Genomic DNA, 14437 nt, shown 5'->3' with positions numbered 1-14437 from the left:
GTGACCTGTCACCGCGTGCAGAAAATTATATCCGGGCTTTTTCCAGTCAAGGATGATTTCGTAACAGGTTCAAAGAACACGAAGAAAATTTTTAAGCGAGATAATTATTAACTTCAGAAGAAACAGCAGTTGTGCAAGAAAGGAACTGTAACCAGATCGCGCGGCGCGGCTCAGCAGGTACCCGGATGGACGCAGGCGTAACTGATGCAGATCCTGAATTGGGATTTAAATGAAAATTGTTCGGACGCCTGGGTGGCTCAGTTGGTGAAGCATCGGACCTTTTTGTTTTGTTTTTTTTTTTAATTTGCATCTAAGTTAGCATAGAGCGCAATAACGATTTCAGGACTAGATTCCTGTGACTCATCCCCTACGTATAACACCTAGTGCTCGTCCCGACAGGTGCCCTCCTTAATGCCCCTCCCCATTTAGCCCACCCCCCCCCCAGCCCCTCCAGCAACCCTCAGTTTTTTCTCCGTATTTAAGAGTCTCTTGGGGCGCCTGGGTGGGGCAGTCGGTTAAGCGTCCGACTTCAGCCAGGTCACGATCTCGCGGTCCGTGAGTTCGAGCCCCGCGTCGGGCTCTGGGCTGATGGCTCGGAGCCTGGAGCCTGCTTCCGATTCTGTGTCTCCCTCTCTCTCTGCCCCTCCCCCGTTCATGCTCTGTCTCTCTCTGTCCCAAAAATAAATAAACGTTGAAAAAAAAAAAAAGAGTCTCTTATGTTTTGTCCCCCTCCCTGTTTTTATATTACTTTTGCTTCCCTTCCCTTATGTTCATCCGTCTTGTATCTTAAATTCCACATATCGGTGAAGTCCCATGATATTCGTCTTTCTCTGACTGGCTGATTTCACTTAGCATAAAGCATCGTAGCATAAAACAGAAGATCTCAGCTCAGGTCACGATCTTGTGGTTCGTGAGTCGGAGACCCGCGTCGGGCTCTGCCCCAATGGCACGGAGCCTGATTGGGATTCTGTCCCTCCTTCTCTCTGTCCCTCCCACCCCCCTCAAAATAAATAAACTTAAAATTAAAAAAAAAATCTGATATCAATCCTAGAGGGCCCAACTAAACCCCCGGAAGCGGTTTCTCTGAACAGCTGGTGCTTCAAGCCCTGTAAGGCTTGAAGCCTCATGAATGACCACTTCTGTAGTTTAATAATTTAATGCCAATCGTATATGCTTTGAAGGAGGAGTCCTAGAAAATTTTGAAAGTGAAAATGAGGAACTCTTGGAGCGCCTGGGTGGCTCAGTCAGTTAAGCCTCTGACTGTGGCTCACGTCATGATCTTGTGGTGCGAGAGTTTGAGCCCCGAGTCGGGCTCTGTGTTGACAGCTGAGCTCAGAGCCTGGAGCCTGCTTTGGATTCTGTCTCCCTCTCTCTCTGCCCCTGCCCCATTCAGGTTCTGCCTCTCTCTCAAAAATAAATGAGCATTAAAAAAAATTTTTTTAAAGAAAATTAGGAAATGTAGAAAGCATGGGGTTAGAAGCAGCAATTGCTTGAAATATTGCAGGTGAAAATATGGGGCGCCTGGGGGACTCAGTCAGTTGAGCGTCAGACTTCAGCTCTGGTCGTCATCTCACAGTTCATGGGTTCGAGCCCCGCATCGGGCTCAGTGCTGTCAGCGCAGAGCCCGCTTCAGTTCCTCTGCCCCTCCCCTGCTCACGCTCTCTCTCAAAAATAAATAAAAACATTAAAAAATAAATACTACGGGTGAACACAAAAATGGCCACTGGTCCACCACAGAGAATGGCCAGATCCCCCAGGGCGCATCCATGCTTGGGAACTCTCGATGCCAAATTCCACGAGGCAGAACTTGTCAGGGAGCAGGCGACACTGGGTGCGTGGCCACAAAATCAAAAGAAGCCAGAGCGAAATGCCACGTTGCACCCAGGCACGAATGCAGGAAACCCCCTGACGGGAAACCTGGCTCGGGTCATTTTATGCGTCCACTTGACCGGACCCCAGGGTGCCAGCAGACACCATTGTGGGTGTGTCTGTGCTCGGGATAGGGTGAACGCTGGAATTGGTAGAGCAGGTTGGGCTAAGCCCCCGGCTAGAATAAACAGTGGGCCCTCCCCGGAGGAAGAGAACGTTCTCCCTGCCTGACCCCCTTCTCCCTGCAACATCAGCTGGCACGGGAAGGGAACATCCACTCTTCCCGGGTCGTGAGCTCGCCGCCTTCACCTGGAACCGCACCATGGGCTCTCCTGGGTGCCCGGGCTGTGGATTCACACTGGAATTGTCACCACTGGCTCTCCGGGGGGTCCGGCTCGCCTGCACACCCGCAGGACTCGTCTACCTCCATAATCGCACGAGCCAAATCCTTATAACAAATCTCTTTAATAAGTGATGCACACACATACGTCCACATCCGACTGGTTCTTTGGAGAGCCCTGACTAATCCTCTGGGCACGATAGTTAACTCTGGGAGAAGGCGGGGGAGTGAGGGGCCTCCCTGAGTGTGTGTGTGAGAGAGAGAGAGAGAGGGAGAGAGAGAAACACTTTTTACTAAGACCATATATTATTTTAGTAGAAATAAAACAAGATCCAATTGTTTAAAGGCCCTCTTAATATCGCCTTCAGGATGATCTTGGAAGGGTGAAGTTCAGGCACCGTGGAAGCGGCCAGTGACACCCTGTGCTGGGGAAATGTCTAGATCTGTTATGGTCCAGAGAGGAGCGGTCACAGTGGACACAGGGCACAGAGGCTTCCCGGCCTGCCTCCCCTTAGAGAGTATTTTCCACGGGCCCCCAGGCAGCTGGGCCACAGCTCCCGGGCTGGCGGTGGGGGGGGGGTGCTGTTGTTCCCCAAAACCTCTTCTGCAGGAGTCCCCCCCCTACTGCCAAGGATTTGGGGGGTGGAGGGCGCTGTTTCCAGGGGCTGCGTCCCGCTGAGCGGCTCTGCTCCAAGCCCCCCTCCCCTCCCTGACCCATGTCCCTTGGGATGGGGTCCCCAGGAACAGCTGGCTCGGACTGAACCTGTCTCTTCCGGACCCCCCACCCCTTCTTTGCTCCCCACCTCTTCCCAGCTCCCAACGACCAATCCACACAGTTTCAAGTCATTTCTTCTTCCCCTATTGAGCGGCCTGAGAATCATAATCGTCACGGTGACTTGCTGAAGGAGGCGGGACCTCAGCATCTCCAGGGCGGTGATGCCCCCCCCCCCCCCCGCTCCGCCCCTCCCCAGGCCTCTATTTTTCCTTTCTTCAAAATCCTCCGGTGAGCTGGGGGGCGGGGCAGGGGGCGGGGCTTCTAACCCGTGATGTTCTGCCTCATCTCGCACACCCAGCGCTGCACCTGCTGGCAGAAATTGTCATTCCAGCGGCCATTGGAGCGGACTTCCGCGCAGTCTTCGCCTCCTCCCACCTCGTGGCCCTGCCAGTCGTCTGGCTGAGTGGCGGCCCAGTTCCTAGGAAGGCAGGCTAGAGCTCAGGCTTTGACCCCTACCTACCCCTGCAGCCCTCACTCCCCCCCCCCAGCCCCCAGCTCAGGAAAAGCACATCCCGAGGAGGGGGCCAGGAGCGCACGCTGCAGCCTTGGAGGTTGGGAACCCGGGAGGGGGAGGCCTGGGGACTTTGGTCCCCGAAGGAAGGGTGGGAGTGGCTGGCCCCAGGCCAAACGAAGGAGGACGAGGGGGGAACCACTTACTTGTAGCCATGATTATAGTCCGTGCCATCCACCCACTTCCACGAGCCATCGCTGTCCGTGAGACCTATCCAGGCATCAAAGGGGTTTATGTGCTGTGAAATGAACTTCTGGAAAACAGGTGGTGTGACAAGTAAGGGAGATGATTCATTTCCAGAAGTACCAACTAAAAAGCTGGGCTATCTGGTTAACAGGAGTTTCCGGCCTATTGGAAATCTGCACGGACCTCCCCACTCCCACAGTGGGGTCCCAAACCCTTAGACACCTCACTTCCTCCTTCTCCCACCCTCCCGCCAGCCTCCGTTTCGCGGGATTCTTTTTCAAAGGCTTTGCAATGAGCACGCGCCACCCAACTGACGTCTCTGCGTCGCCCCAGGGAACGTCCACTCGTTCTAATCAGACTACGTTGTGCCTCCCGTGGGCGGGCCCAGGCCACGTCGGCGTAAGGCTGTACCCTCTGTAGCACGCAGCCAATGAGGAAGCAGGGGAGGGACTTCAGCTAGGAGATAAATCGTCTGCTGTCACCGCTCGGAGTGCGCCGTCAGACGCCCGCTCTTGTAAGAACGTTGATTAGAGCCTCGCTTCACTGTGCTCGGAGTCTCCGCGTCCCTGCTTAGATTGGGGCAGCGGGCTTGTGTCTCACAAGCGGGGAGGAAGGTTCTAGTCCCTGGGACCTCCATTCAGGCCATAGCTGTGACTCCTTGAGTCTTCTGCAGCTCGATCTGAAGCACCAGCTCCCAGCACAACTATTCCTGTCTTTCCTTCTGTAACTGGAGTTATTATTTGGTGGACGTTGGCTGGGCTAAACGTCGTGCTAAGTGCTTTACGAAGATTCTCTTATCTGATCCTTACAAAGTCTCTAAATTGGGCATCCTGGTGATTCCCAGTTCACATAACCGAGGTTAAGGAACTTGAGGTAGCTGCAGAGCCCAGGAAGTCCAGTGCCCAGGGGTGGGGAGGTGGGGGGGGGATGGGGGGTGGGACCTCCGCCCCCTGACCTGATGCCCATTTCATTCCCAGCTCACAGCTGCTACCCCAACTCCAGTCCTTTCCTTGTCTCCTACCCCAACACCCATTCAGGATCTCAGTTTCAGGGGAACCCAGGTGGCTCAGTTGGCTAAGTATCCAACTTCGGCTCAGGTCATGATCACACAGTCTGTGGGTTCGAGCCCCTTGTTGGGCTCTGTGCTGACAGCTCAGAGCCTGGAGCCTGCTTCGGATTCTGTGTCTCCCTCTCTCCCTGCCCCTCCCCTGCTCGCGCTCTGTCTCTCTGTCTCTGTCTCTCTCTCTCAAAAATAAACATTTTTCAAAAACTTTTTAAAAGCAAAGAAGAGATGAATGATGTAAAATACCAGAGAAAATATCCAAGAAGAAAAATAATACGACGCTACGTGAAGGGAAGAAACCCAAGAGGAAGATTTGAGCTCTGCAAGAAAGCCCAGGAGCCCCTCAGAAAGCCGGGCATCGAGTATAAACTATAGGCTTGAGGACAGGACCGCAAGGCAGAGGGAAAGAGAGAAAAACAAGAAGCAAAGGGCACAAGGTGGTGACTGGGGACGGCACATCACAGAGGTATATTTGCATGACCAGTTCCAGAAAAAGAAAGAGCCCACGCAAGGAAAAAAAAAAATGTAATGTTCATGTATTTAAACATATGTTTAAAAAGTTAGAAAACCCAACTTGACGGATTAAGAGGACGCTCCTGACCTCGGAGCAAAACCCCCAAGGAGAAGAATCAACAACGAGATATGCCTGGATGAGGCTGGTGAGATTCAAGACAGCAAGGACTCCAACCACTCGGGGCAAAACACTTCCAGAATCTCGGGGAGACTAGAAGGAGGAGGCATTAGCAACTTCAAAGTTGCTAAGAGACTAGATCTTAATTGCCGTCAACACAAAAAAGAAATGATGATTTTGTGACACGCTAAAGGTGTTAGCAAGGAGCAATCATATTGCAATGTGTAAATGTATCAAACCCACACACTGTAGGCTTCAAACTTACACAATGTTACATGTCAATGATATCTCAATTAAAAAGAAAAAAAAATGAGGCAGGGGTGCCTGGCTGGCTCAGCCAGTAGAGCATTGAATTCTTGATCTCAGGGTCATGAGTTTGAGCCCCACATTGGACATGGAGCTACTTAAAAACGAACCCCCCAAAAAACCCAAAAAACAAAAAAAACAAGGCACGTAGATAAGAATAAGTGGGCTGGTTTCCTCACCTTTCATATGGGAAGTTATATGAACTCGCTGATTTTTTTAAGCCAATAAATTTCAGCCCATCATTTACATAATTTTAAATGCAATTTAGCAATTAGAAGTCATCATTAGTATAATTAAAAATAAGCCAAGTCTAGGGGCACCCGGGGGGGTTCAGTCGGGTAAGCATCTGACTTCCGCTAGGTCATGATCTCACAGTCTGTGAGTGCGAGCCCCGTGTCGGGCTCTGTGCTGACAGCTCAGAGCCCGGAGCCTGCTTCGGATTCTGTGTCTCCCTCTCTCTCTGTCCCTCCCCTGCTCGCACTCTGACTCTCTCTCCGTCAAAAAAATAAATGAACATTAAAAGAAAGTTTAACAGAGTTTTGGGGTGTGAGACCAAGGTCACTATTTTTTAAAAATTTTTTTTTTCAACGTTTATTTATTTTTGGGACAGAGAGAGAGACAGAGCATGAACGGGGGAGGGCCAGAGAGAGAGGGAGACACAGAATGGGAAACAGGCTCCAGGCTCTGAGCCATCAGCCCAGAGCCCGACGCGGGGCTCGAACTCACGGACCGCGAGATCGTGACCTGGCTGAAGTCAGACGCCCAACCGACTGCGCCACCCAGGCGCCCCCTTTTTTTTTTTTTTTTTAATTTTTTTTTCAACGTTTATTTATTTTTGGGACAGAGAGAGAGACAGAGCATGAACGGGGGAGGGCCAGAGAGAGAGGGAGACACAGAATGGGAAACAGGCTCCAGGCTCTGAGCCATCAGCCCAGGGTCACTATTTTTTAAACTCCTCCCGTGTAAAGGCTGGCATTATACATCTGAGGCTGAGAATCACCAATTTAAAACAAAGACTCCAAAAGCATGGACAGAGGCAGGTGAAGCAAATGCAAGGAAGAAGAAAGGAAGGACCATCTACTTTTATCCGCATGCAAGGCCTGAAAGCAGACCCTCAGGGTCACGCCATCACAAGGGCAGTCAGCCAGGGCCACCGCAAAGCTGGGGCCATCACGAACTTACTGTGGGTCAGAGCACAGAGCACAGAGATCTCAGGCTGACCCACGTGAAACGGGCATTTTTTTTTTCAAGTCAAAAGTGCGTGCACTTGGGCAGTTTCAACCTGATCGGCAAAGCGAAATATGTTTGTAATTATTCTACTGTATAAATACATATATACACTGATACATTTGATATATTAGTATATATAAATTTGATACATTGGCATATTGATATAATATGTTGATATCTTTATATATGTTGGTATATAAACATACATATTTGACATATTGATCAATGTCTATATGTTTGATATATTGATATCTTTAAATATGTTTATATGTAAATATATATTTGATATATTGATCAATGTCTATACGTTTGCTATATTGGCATATTGATATCTTGTTCATATATAAATATATACGTTCATATATAAATATATATCATATTGGCATATTGATATCTATTGTTCATATATAAATATATACGTTTGATATATTAAGTATATATTCAATATACATATTCAGTAAATATATTCTGGCAATATGTCGAGTTGAAAACACCGGCTAAGGAGGTGAGCGAATCTGAATTCTGGCTCTGTCCTGCATTACGGGCAAGTCACTTGACCCCCCCTTTTTCTTAGTCCCCTCATCTCTCCCTCCCTCAAAGGGGGGGTCCGAGCACCCGCCCCACAGGGTCGTGAGGATTACAGGTGAACGCATGAAAACTCCTCGCACGCAGCAAAGACTCAATGACCGATCCCCGTCGTATCCTCCTTTTCAGAAAATCGCCCCCCCCCTTCTAATGGCTTGGTCCTCCCCTGGGAACACGTGTTCGCGGCTGTGGCTGGTGGCAGCGATGGGCAGGGGAGACCTGAAGCGCTTTGGAGGGACCCAGGAACCCTGCCCACTCTGTCCCTTTCAGCCCATGACCGACCCCACCCCAAGTCCAGCAAGAAGGGCCCCGGCGTCCACACTGTGCCGTCGGAGCACCTGTGCCCGAGCTCCTGGCGCTAACGTCCCACCTCTTAGAATCAGTGGCCGTTTCGCCATGAACTTCCTGGCGCTCGGCCACACTTCTGCTTCTGGACGCTTCCTTTGGTTAGAAAATAATACTAAAGCAGCCTGCCCAGCCCCCCGGGCATACCCTGGGCCGCGCTCACCTGCTCCTCCCTGGAGTTGACGACCACCAGGTGCGCGTTCTCCAGCCGGCAGTACTTCTCGGCCTCCGGCCAGGTCTTCCCGGAGCGCGAGAACCAGTAGCAGCTGCCCTCGAACTCCAGCCAGTTGGCCGGGCAGCATTCTGTGCCTGAGGGGCCGGGGGCGCGGGGAGATGAGCCCCGGCAGGAGGGCACAGGCGCCCTGGGACCGGGGACCCCGTGCCCGGGCCCTACCGTTGCTCCGGAAGAAGGCCATCTGACAAGTCAGGATGCGCAGGTCCACGGGGAAGTGCTTCAGATGAAGGAGCAGGGTGGCGTGATCTAGGGCACCGGGCGACGGACACGGTGGGCATCGCGTGGCGGGCAGTGCCGGCGCCAGCCCCCCGGGACCCCACGCGGGAGTCCGCGCGCTCACGCATACACGCTGCGCGCGCACCCACACGACGCACGCTCGCACGCGCGCACACCCCCCGGGGAGGGTCTCTGACCTGCTTCCAGGTCCTTCTGCTGTTTCTCCAGCTTGGCCTCCAGAGAGGTCAGCAGGTCACTGGCATTGCCCCCTGAAAAGGAAGAAAGCTCAAGCATTTTCCCTCCCCTCTGCCTCCACCCTGCGTCCCGGCCCCTGGCCTCCCCGCCTCCACCCCGTCCCCACAGCGGCTTCCTAAGCCTCAGCAGGGTCCCCACGTTCCCAAAACAGACCCGCCACTTCATTAGCAGGGCCTGCCGGCATGACCCCTCACCACTTAGCCCCCGCCTCGCAGGGTCTTCCTCACCTGCTGGCCTCGCAGCTTCTGTTCCCTCCACCCGGCACTAACCCCCACCCTCTGCACCTGCCCGATCATCCTTCCGGGTCCCTCCGCCCAGGGATCCCGTCCCTGGAAGCCTGGGGGCCCCCTGCCCCCAGCACCCCAGACACGCCCCCCTCCTGCTCCCCCCGGGGGGGCGCCCCCTCACCATGCGAGCCGAGAGCGCCCATCTCCGTGAAGACGCCGGAGGAGAAGTGGCTGAAGTTCTCTTTCAGGATCCGCAGCTCCTCTTGAAGCTGGGCTCCTTGGCGGGGGCGGGGGACAGAAGGGACAGGGCAAAGTGGAGCGGGCTGGGTCCCGAAGGACAGCCCCTCCCGCCCCGGCCCCGCCCGGCCCCTGCGACCCTCACTCTGGGACCCGATGACGCAGACGGCCACCAGCAGCAGGGCGTTGAGGCCCAGGTTGAGCAGACTGAGGCGGGGCCTGGAGCATAGACGCTGCAGCAGCCACGGCGGGCGAGGAGGGCGCCCTGGCGGAGAAGGGGCGTCAGAGGGAAGCGCCTGGGGCGCGGGAGGCCTACGGAGCGCACGGTGGGAGCGCACGGTGGGAGCGCACGGTGGGAGCGCCGGGGAGCGGGGCCCCGGTGGCCCGGAGGAGAGTGGGTGGGGGTAGCCAGCCGGGGAGGGAGTCACTGGGCTTTGACCCCAGGGCTCAGGCCCTGCACACACCGCATCCGCACGCTCACCGCACGTGCACACGTGCCGCCGCAGGTGCACGGGGCGCGCGGTGTCCACGTCATCCGTGGGCAAAGCCCCGCTCTCGGACCCGGGGACCCGGAGGCCCGGCTCCGTGTTCTTGCAACGCGCGCCTGGGCGGCTCGGACACGTCCTGCACCGGAAAAAGCCCCCCCCCCCCCCCCGCCTTCAGTCCAGGTCATTCCACCGCAGACCGCGCCCTCCCAGCCCCTTGTCCGTTTCCTGCTGCACTCGACCCCCCCCAGTCCCTCCCTCCGCTGTGAACTCCCCCCTGTAGCCTCAGTCACCTCACAGAAACTCGGACCCCCCCCACACACACGGGCACACACGTTTCTCAGTTCACCTTCGCACTCGTTCCACCCTGACTGCTGCCCACTCGCTGTTGCCCCCAGCGCAGCCCGATCCCGTCTGGCCCCCGCCACCCTCGCTTTGGGACCCGATCGCGCAGCCGGGCGCCGGCAGCGGGACGTGCAGGCCCAGGATGAGCACACACTCTCATGAGCACACATTCTCGCACACTCTGTCACAAACACACCCCAGCTGCACAGGCACTGAGCTGGCTTCGCCCCGCCCAGCGTCCCCTGGCCTGGGGCAGCGCTGTCCTCCGGGCCGAAGCGCCCGCTCAGGCACCTTCACCCGCAACGACACGTCTTTGCCTCACACCCCACTTTCCGCTGTCCCCATCGCCATGACACCTTGACACCCCTGCACCCTGGAGGGGTCGGGGGGGGGGGAGGTCAGCCAGAGGCCCGGAGGCTTCCTCCCCGGTCTCCCTCCTGCCACCATCCAGAAGTGGACACTCCCTGTGAACTCCTGACATCCTGACTCCAATGACTGTCACCTCCTCCCCTTCCCGCTCGGGACTCCATCCTGAGCCAGGGAGGCCACGTCTCCACATTCCACTGCGAACACAGCCTCCCCTGTGCCCGACACCCCGCCTCCCCCCCGCCCTCCTGACGCCCGGGGCGTCTCTCCATCCAGAAGCTGTCCCTGACCGCAGTCTTCCCCTGGCTAAGTAGGTTCCCGGGGCTGAGTCCGACCGCTCTCTCCAACCCCGTCCGCTGCTCAGGCCCCCGTCCTGCTTCCCAGCCTGACCTAGGACCCATAGACCCCAATCCTGGGCGAGGGCGGCAACCCGTCCCCACACCCCCGCTCAAATCAGACCGCCCGCGGCCCACACGGACAAGTCTCGGTGCCTCAACGTTCTCGTGCCCGCTTCTGTGAGGGACCCCAAATCGCCAGACTCACAGAAGTCTAAGATGACGGTTGCCGGGGTCCAAGGAAATGGGGAGTCGCTGTTCGACGGGTACAAAGCTGCGTTTATGCAAGACGAGTAAGATCCGGACATCTGCCGTACAGCTCCGTGCCCGCAGCTCACAGCACGCTGTCGTGCCCCGAGCCGCTGGCTAAGAGGGTAGGACTCGGATTCAGGGTTCTTACCACATAAGAAACATGGAGGTCAGAAGACGAGCCACCTGACTGGATGGTTCTGAGAACACAATGAGGTCAAATATAAAAGGTGCTGCCCAGGCAAGTTTCAAGGTAAAAGCGAAGGTCTGCCAGGGGCGCCTGGGTGGCTCAGGCGGTTAAGCATCCGACTTCGGCTCGGGTGGGGATCTCATAGTTCGTGAGTTCGAGCCCCGCGTCTGTATCTGTGCTGACAGCTCGGAGCCTGGAGCCCGTTTCAGATTCTGTGCCTCCCTCTCTCTCTACCCCTCCCTTGCTTGCACTCTGTTTCTCTCTCTCAAAAATAAATAAACATTAAAAAAAAAAAAAAGCAAGGGTCTGCCAGACGTGGAAAAACAGAGGCTACATTCACCCACCCCGCCAGAAACAACCAAGGTATAAATCAGCCACCTCTCTCAAGACACTTGAACCTCAGGCAACAAAGGGCAAGGGTCCGGGGAGACGGGGAAAATGAGATGGGCCCCAGTGGTCACCCGCCTGCTTCTAGGAGACAGTTTTCAGGCCTTGGGCAGGGAGGGGAAATCCCAGCAGGGCCCAGCAGACTCTCCGAGCTGAGGAAGCGAGAGTTTGGGGAGACCACAAGGGCAGAGTTCAGACAGGAGAGAGATGCCCAGAGAATTCTGGTCTGCGGAGGGCTGCACACTGATCAACACGTGCATGTCAGGAAAACTACCCAAGGCCAGGCAAGATCAAACCAACCTGGAAGGGCAAAGGAACCCTGTGTGGCGCTCATACAGGACCGGGAATGGTACCTTGGGAGGGCTCCAGACCCTCCTGACAAATCATAAAAGTGGGGACGCCTGGCTGTCTCAGCTGGAAGAGCATGTGACTCTTGGTCTGAGTCATGAGTTCAAGCCCTGAGTTGGGTGTAGAGATTACTAAAAAAAAAATTAAATAAACTTAAAAAAATAAGGTAACAAATTTTCTTTGAAAAAATTCATAAAAGCAAAACCCAAAAGGATCAGATCGAGTCCAAGTTGCTTAACTGCACCCCAGAACGAAGCTCAAGACTATTCAGAGGAATATAACTATATCCAGCACACAACACAGTAAAGTTCACAATGTCTAGCCTGCACTCAAAGATTACCAGACATACAAAGAGGCAGGAAAACACAACTCATGTTGAGGAGGTCCATAAATCTATCAACACCAAGCCAGAGGCACCTGTGTGGCTCAGTCAGTCACTCACACGTGACTCTTGATTTTGGTTCAGGTCATGATCTCATGGTTCATGGGTTCAAGCCCCATATTGGGCTCTGCACTGACAGCTAGGAGCCTGCTTGGGATTCTCTCTCTCCCTCTCTCTCTCTGCCCCTCCCTCGTTCAGGTGGTCTCTCTATCTCTCTCAAAGTAAATAAATAAACCTAAAAAAAAATCTAGAATGGATGCAGACATTAGAATTAGCAGACAAGGGCATTAAAACAGATATTGTAAAAATATTCTAGATGCTTAAAAATGTAACTACAGGGGCACCTGGGGGCTCAGTCAATTAAGCATCTGACTTCGGCTCAGGTCATGATCTCACAGTTTGTGAGTTCGAGCCCAGCGTCGGGCTCGGTGCTGACAACTCGGAGCCTGGATCCTCCTTCGGATTCTGTGTCTCCCTCTCTCTCTGCCCCTCCCCCACTAGTACTCTGTCTCTTTCTCTCTCAAAAATAAATAAATATTAAAAAAAATTTTAATAATAAAAAAATGTAAGTACACATCAAAGAAGATACTTAAAAAGTCCCACCTCTGTGAAAGGGACAGAGGCCTCGGGGAGACAGAGCAATCGGCAGCTGGGGGAGAGGGAGCAAAGCCCGGGAAGCTGGGCGCTCACCTGCGTGGAAGGGGTCTTCTCTCCTGGGGTTGTGCCCATGACGGCCCGGCCCCTCCCCTCCACCCGGCTGGTGGTCGTTTCCCTCGGAGTCCAGCTGCTGGATGTTTTGAAAGTCCTTGGCCATGCCGGGTGCAGGGCTGGAGCCTGGGCGGTGGAGGCTCCTCTGAGGGCTGGGGCTGAGTTCGGGCTGAAGCTTGAGCTAAGATGTGAATTCGGGCAGAGGCTGATGGGGGGGTGGGTGGAGGACCCGAGCACATCGAGGCTACCGTCTGGGTTGGGTCTAAGGTTGGAGGGGAGTTTGGGGCTGAAACGCAGCTGGGTCTCGTCCCTTCTCAGGACACTGCTTGGGCTGGGACCCGGCCAGGAGCCCTCCTTCCCCGCTTTCATGGACCAAACCCCCCTCCTCCACCGGCCCCCACGGTCCCTGCGCTAGGGTCTCCTCCATACCAAACATCCCCAGTCCCACCTGCCCCTGACTTTGGTTACCTGTCAGGGGTATGGAGGGCTGACGCCCGGGTCCCTCAGGCAGCCCGGCCCCAGGGCGAGGAGGGGCTAGACCCCGGAAAAGTGGGCCAGGTGGTACCAGGAGGGCTGGCCCAGGCGAGGGCCCCGAGTCCGTGTGTCTGAGTGTCCAAGTGGTTCTAACCTGGCCTCTCCTGTCCCTGGGACTTTGGACAGTAAATAAAAGTGGAAACAGGGTTGGAACTCAGGCAAAGTGTCGTGGGGGCGGGGGACACGACTGTCTCTATTCTTCTCAGAGAAAGGGGTCTCCTGGCCTGCCCCCCTCACCCCCGCACGCCGGTCACCTCGTGCCTCGCTGCACCTTTCGGGAGGGGTGCGGGCCAGGAGGGGGCTGGGGCTCAGTTCACTGTTTCCCCTCTGCCCCTCCCCCCTTCCACGCCCTGCCCCTGAATTTCCCAGAATTGTTGGTGTCTCCAAATATGCCCGGGCCCGGATCAGAGGCGCCAGTTCCCTGTTCTTGCCCAATGTGCGGGCTCAGCACAGGCCCCCCAGCTCTGGGCTGACTCACCTCACTTTCCTGGGAATAAAGCCCCTCAGGACCAGCTTCGCCCTCCTGTGCTGAATGGGTCCCAAGGCGGCCCCCCAGGGCTGGCACTTCTGTGGCCCCCACCTCCCAGGGGAGGGAATGGGGCCTCGGGAAGATGAAGGGACCTTCCCTGGGCAGGCAGAGAGAAGCAGCCCAGCATAAAAGAGGGGAGAAGTCAGGGGCGCCCCCGGGGCTCAGCCGGTTAAGCGTCTTGATCTCAGCTCAGGTCATGATCTCACAGTTCGTGCGTTCGACCCCCGCATGGGGCTCTGTGCTGATGGTGGGGAAACTGCTTGGGGTTCTGTCTCTCCTTCTCTCTGCCCCTCACCGGTTTATTCCTCTCTCTCTGTCTCTCAAGGTAAATAAATAAACTTAAAAAAAAAAAATAAGAGGGGAAAAGTCACCGGAGCTCACCATAGCTTGAGAAAGAAAACAGCTTTCGTCCCTGATTTTGTGACCCTCACCAAACGCCTGCTGGCCGAGGACAGAGTTTCTCTGATTCAGCTAAGTCCTTCTGCTGAAAAGGTATCAGGGGCCTGTGTTTTCTGGCGGGAACTTGCAGACACACGGGACAGCCACACATTCCAACCTCCTGCCTTCC

General features: G+C 55.2%; 1 protein-coding gene across 1 annotated transcript; it reads right to left on the bottom strand.

The window, feature by feature from the left end:
* Positions 1-3245: 3245 nt before the first annotated feature.
* On the bottom strand, positions 3246-12912 carry LOC124519617 (asialoglycoprotein receptor 2-like). The gene is made up of 8 exons (XM_047089975.1): positions 12852-12912; positions 9157-9276; positions 8956-9051; positions 8490-8561; positions 8218-8322; positions 8005-8144; positions 3642-3748; positions 3246-3402 (listed from the first exon to the last, which is right to left on the bottom strand). The coding sequence occupies exons 1-8, from the start codon at positions 12910-12912 to the stop codon at positions 3246-3248; spliced, it is 858 nt and encodes a 285-aa protein (XP_046945931.1).
* Between the last annotated feature and the right edge of the window lie 1525 nt (positions 12913-14437).

Source organism: Lynx rufus, unplaced genomic scaffold, assembly GCF_022079265.1.
Source record: "Lynx rufus isolate CCGP_SWC_20201006 ecotype Redwood Valley unplaced genomic scaffold, mLynRuf1.p SCAF_28, whole genome shotgun sequence".
Lineage (NCBI taxonomy): Eukaryota > Metazoa > Chordata > Mammalia > Carnivora > Felidae > Lynx > Lynx rufus.
The sequence above is the reverse complement of the archived record's forward strand: the minus strand, read 5'-3'. Positions and strand labels throughout refer to the sequence as shown.

Excerpts from the sequence above, each read along its gene's own strand:
- LOC124519617 (XM_047089975.1), bottom strand. The coding sequence starts at position 12,912 with ATGGCCAAGGACTTTCAAAACATCCAGCAGCTGGACTCCGAGGGAAAC. Across the intron at positions 8,145-8,217 it reads CGGTAGGGCCCGGGCACGGG|AATGCTGCCCGGCCAACTGG; the intron begins GTCCCCGGTCCC and ends CCTCAGGCACAG. Across the intron at positions 3,749-8,004 it reads TCAACTCCAGGGAGGAGCAG|AAGTTCATTTCACAGCACAT; the intron begins GTGAGCGCGGCC and ends CCTGTTTTCCAG.